The sequence below is a fragment of the Carassius auratus genome, chromosome 2, assembly GCF_003368295.1.
Source record: "Carassius auratus strain Wakin chromosome 2, ASM336829v1, whole genome shotgun sequence".
Taxonomy (NCBI): domain Eukaryota; kingdom Metazoa; phylum Chordata; class Actinopteri; order Cypriniformes; family Cyprinidae; genus Carassius; species Carassius auratus.
In genome coordinates, this window is record NC_039244.1 from 1,242,749 (window position 1) to 1,245,777 (window position 3,029).

The 3,029-nt window shown below is 42.0% G+C and overlaps 1 protein-coding gene across 3 annotated transcripts in view; it reads right to left on the reverse strand.

Moving 5' to 3' along the window:
* The window catches only part of LOC113111742 (BTB/POZ domain-containing protein 2-like), a 12,320-nt gene extending 9,756 nt beyond the window's left edge, over positions 1–2,564 (reverse strand). The window contains exons 1-5 of one of the 3 annotated variants that reach the window (XM_026276794.1): positions 2,030–2,526; positions 995–1,114; positions 763–919; positions 548–653; positions 190–387 (exon numbers count right to left, since the gene is read on the reverse strand). In XM_026276794.1, coding sequence (XP_026132579.1) covers positions 190–387; positions 548–653; positions 763–919; positions 995–1,114; positions 2,030–2,526 — 1,078 coding nt within the window. Of the gene's footprint in view, positions 1–189; positions 388–547; positions 654–762; positions 920–994; positions 1,115–2,029 lie in introns of all 3 variants that reach the window. The other 2 variants (XM_026276811.1, XM_026276802.1) reach the window with 2 other exon arrangements.
* Positions 2,565–3,029: the final 465 nt, after the last annotated feature.

Below are 3,029 nucleotides of genomic sequence, written 5' to 3' on the forward strand. Positions count from 1 at the left end.
TCTGAGGAGAGTTTATTTCTTCAGTGTTATATGTGCGGATCATTTACATCTCATCTCATCACTGGAGACTCATATTGTGTGTCAGAATCCGCTCTAGTTTCTTCCATATTCTCACTATATCAGAGCCATTAAAGTATTATGTCTAAAGGTTTGATAAACTGTTCTAGTGGCACGAGCGTGTGTAGAGACCTGCGGCGAACTCCTCGATGGTCATGAGCGGGAAGCGGATGAGATTGAGGGCTTTCCCCAGCACACGTCTCTTGTTCTCCGGCGTGAGCTGCAGCTGCTGTCGATGAGCCTCCGCTTCTGCCCAGCGCACCGCGGCTCCGAACAGATGCACCTCACGAACGCCCAGAGTATCTCTCTCCAACACCGCCACCAGCGTGTCTGACAGAGACCAGAGACACACAGACGTCTGTGAGGACCAGAGGAACCAACCACGGCTTTCATGAGAACAGCACCATCTCACAATGTGGTTTTTAGGTGAGGTACTGCTTCAGCTCGGACCCAGTGCTCTTGTAATGCATGTGTTTCTGTGGTACAGTACCCAGATCAATATCGGTGAATCCCTCAGCAGCGAGAGCGTCTCCGGTGTTTTTGTCGATGTTCTCCAGACACAGAGCGGCCAGCTGCGGCTCGTCGAACAGTCTCGCCTTCAAACACACAACACATGCACTGTCAGACTCCCAGTAAACATTAGGATGCATTCAGAGGATGTTCAGGAGCACATACCGATTCCTCTCTAATCTAATTTTTCTCTACCTGTGTGAGCAGCATGAAAGCATTGTCTGCGCGCAGGTTCTTCTTCAGAAACTCCACACATTGGGCCTCCAGAGCGGGAACGGCGTATTTCTTAGCGGTGTAGAGAGTCGTCATCACTGTCTCGGGTCCAATGTGAACCTCATCGGAGTACAGGAACCTGTAGAAAAGGTTAGAGTTTCTGGAATGTGTGTAGAGTACATGCATGCATGCATACTGAGAAAAACACTTTTACTTGAGCAATGCCAGGAACGCAGCAGGCTCTACATCAGGAAGCTCGATCTCTGTGGATGTGGTGGCCATGCCTCCATTAAACATGGCATCGAATACTGCACTGCCAGCGGCCAGAACAAACCTAATATCACCAATAAATATAATAATAATTATTGAAATGATAAATAATACATTTAGAATATTCTAATGTATTCATATATTCTGATTTCACTTAAAAATAATATAAATTCCAGTTTCAAGATGTCAACTCATAATTTGCGAGAAAAAAATTGGAATTGTGTAAAAAAATAAAATATATCACAATTATATTTCTGTTTTATTCCGAGTTTATATCTATCTTGCAATTCACTTTTTTCTCAATTGCGAAAAAAATTCTAATATATACAACAACAAAAAAAAATCATAATTTTATTTGTGATCCCATGGCAGAAAAAAAATGTATTGCGAGATAAACTCTTATTATGAAAATTCTGTATGAGGTCAGAGGTCATGTATCGCAATTATGAGTTTTCTCTCAGAATTTATAAAAAGAAAAGAAATAAGATAAAAACACCTTTTTAATCCCATGGAAATGTAAAACAAGTTAATGACAAATACACCCACACTTACGAATTTTCACAATGCAAAAATATTTAAATTGTCGTTTTTTTTTTTATCATAAAAACGTTTGTCTCGTGACCAGCTGTTAAACGTGCGCGCGCGAATTAAGCGCTTCAGCTGAGGGGGAGATTTTTTTTTAACGAATAACGTCTTTAATTTCAGTCTGTTTCTTACACTAAATTATATTATAATCTCGGAAAACTTGTTAAAATATCTCATGAGTTATATGGACAACGGTTACGAGGCTTTTAGTCATTTTTGGAGCTTGACAATTCCAGTCCCTATTCACTTCTATTATACTGAAACGGGCTCGTGAACATCCCACTAAATATCTCCTGTTGTGTTCTACGAATAAAGCAAGTCATACAGGTTTTAAGATGACTTTGTAGGGAGTAAATAATGACAAGATTAATTTACTGTGTGTTAAGTGCATCACCTGTGCGCAGGTATCCGCTGGACTCCGATTCCTTTCCCCACTAGAAAGTGAACATCACTCAGTACTTCATTATTGAACAGAAACGCAAATCTCTCTTTCACTGTGGTTTTCGTCGCCTGCCAGTTATAAACAGGCTCCCGGTACACGAGCACGGCGGCTGCGGACAGAGACGAGTGCATCGCAGCGTTATTAGACGGGTTCCCGGTCATGTTCGAGGCGGTCGGAGGCAGCGGCCCCACCTCCGCCGCGGCAGCCGGGGGAGAGTTCACCAGGTTCGGCGGAGGTCCTGACGCAACACCGGGGCTTTCCAAACTCACAGGCCCCGGTTGGGGATTTGAGCGTCTCGTTACGCCCTGAGAGCCTCCGCCGCCTCCAACCGATCCTCCGTGACTCGCGGCCAAAGCGTATGAACTGTTGCTCGGTTGGCTGTTCCTCAAAGGTCCGGGTCCGGAGAAATTTAAACACGGAACCCGACTGCTATTGTCTCCGGTAGCCATCTTGAACTGAGGCGCGCACCCGCTGAATGAGTAAACAAATGTCGAGCACTTTCGGTCATATCGCGCGCACGCGCACAACACCCGGTCCCAAGCGCACGTGTGGAGTTGTATATATCAATATCTTTAAAAACACTTAAAAACACAATTTTTATTCTAAATTATTTTTCTATTATATTTTATAAAAAAAATTTATCTATTAAATCGGACACAAGTAAAACAGACTAGAAACTATTCTTGCAATATCTATAAAATGAAAGTCTTTCAAAATATATGAATTATTATTCATATAACAAAAGGGAACTGGTTTGTCAGTACATTGGTTTAATGCAGTTTATGGCAAATTCCAATTGCCTAGAATTTGTATATATATATATATACACATATTTTAATATTTTTAGCAATTTATTTAGAATATACCCATTATGATTTCTAGAAAAAGGAGAACGCAGGGATTCCTTTTGTTTCCATCCTAAACATCCTCATAAACATCAGGGGACGGGTTC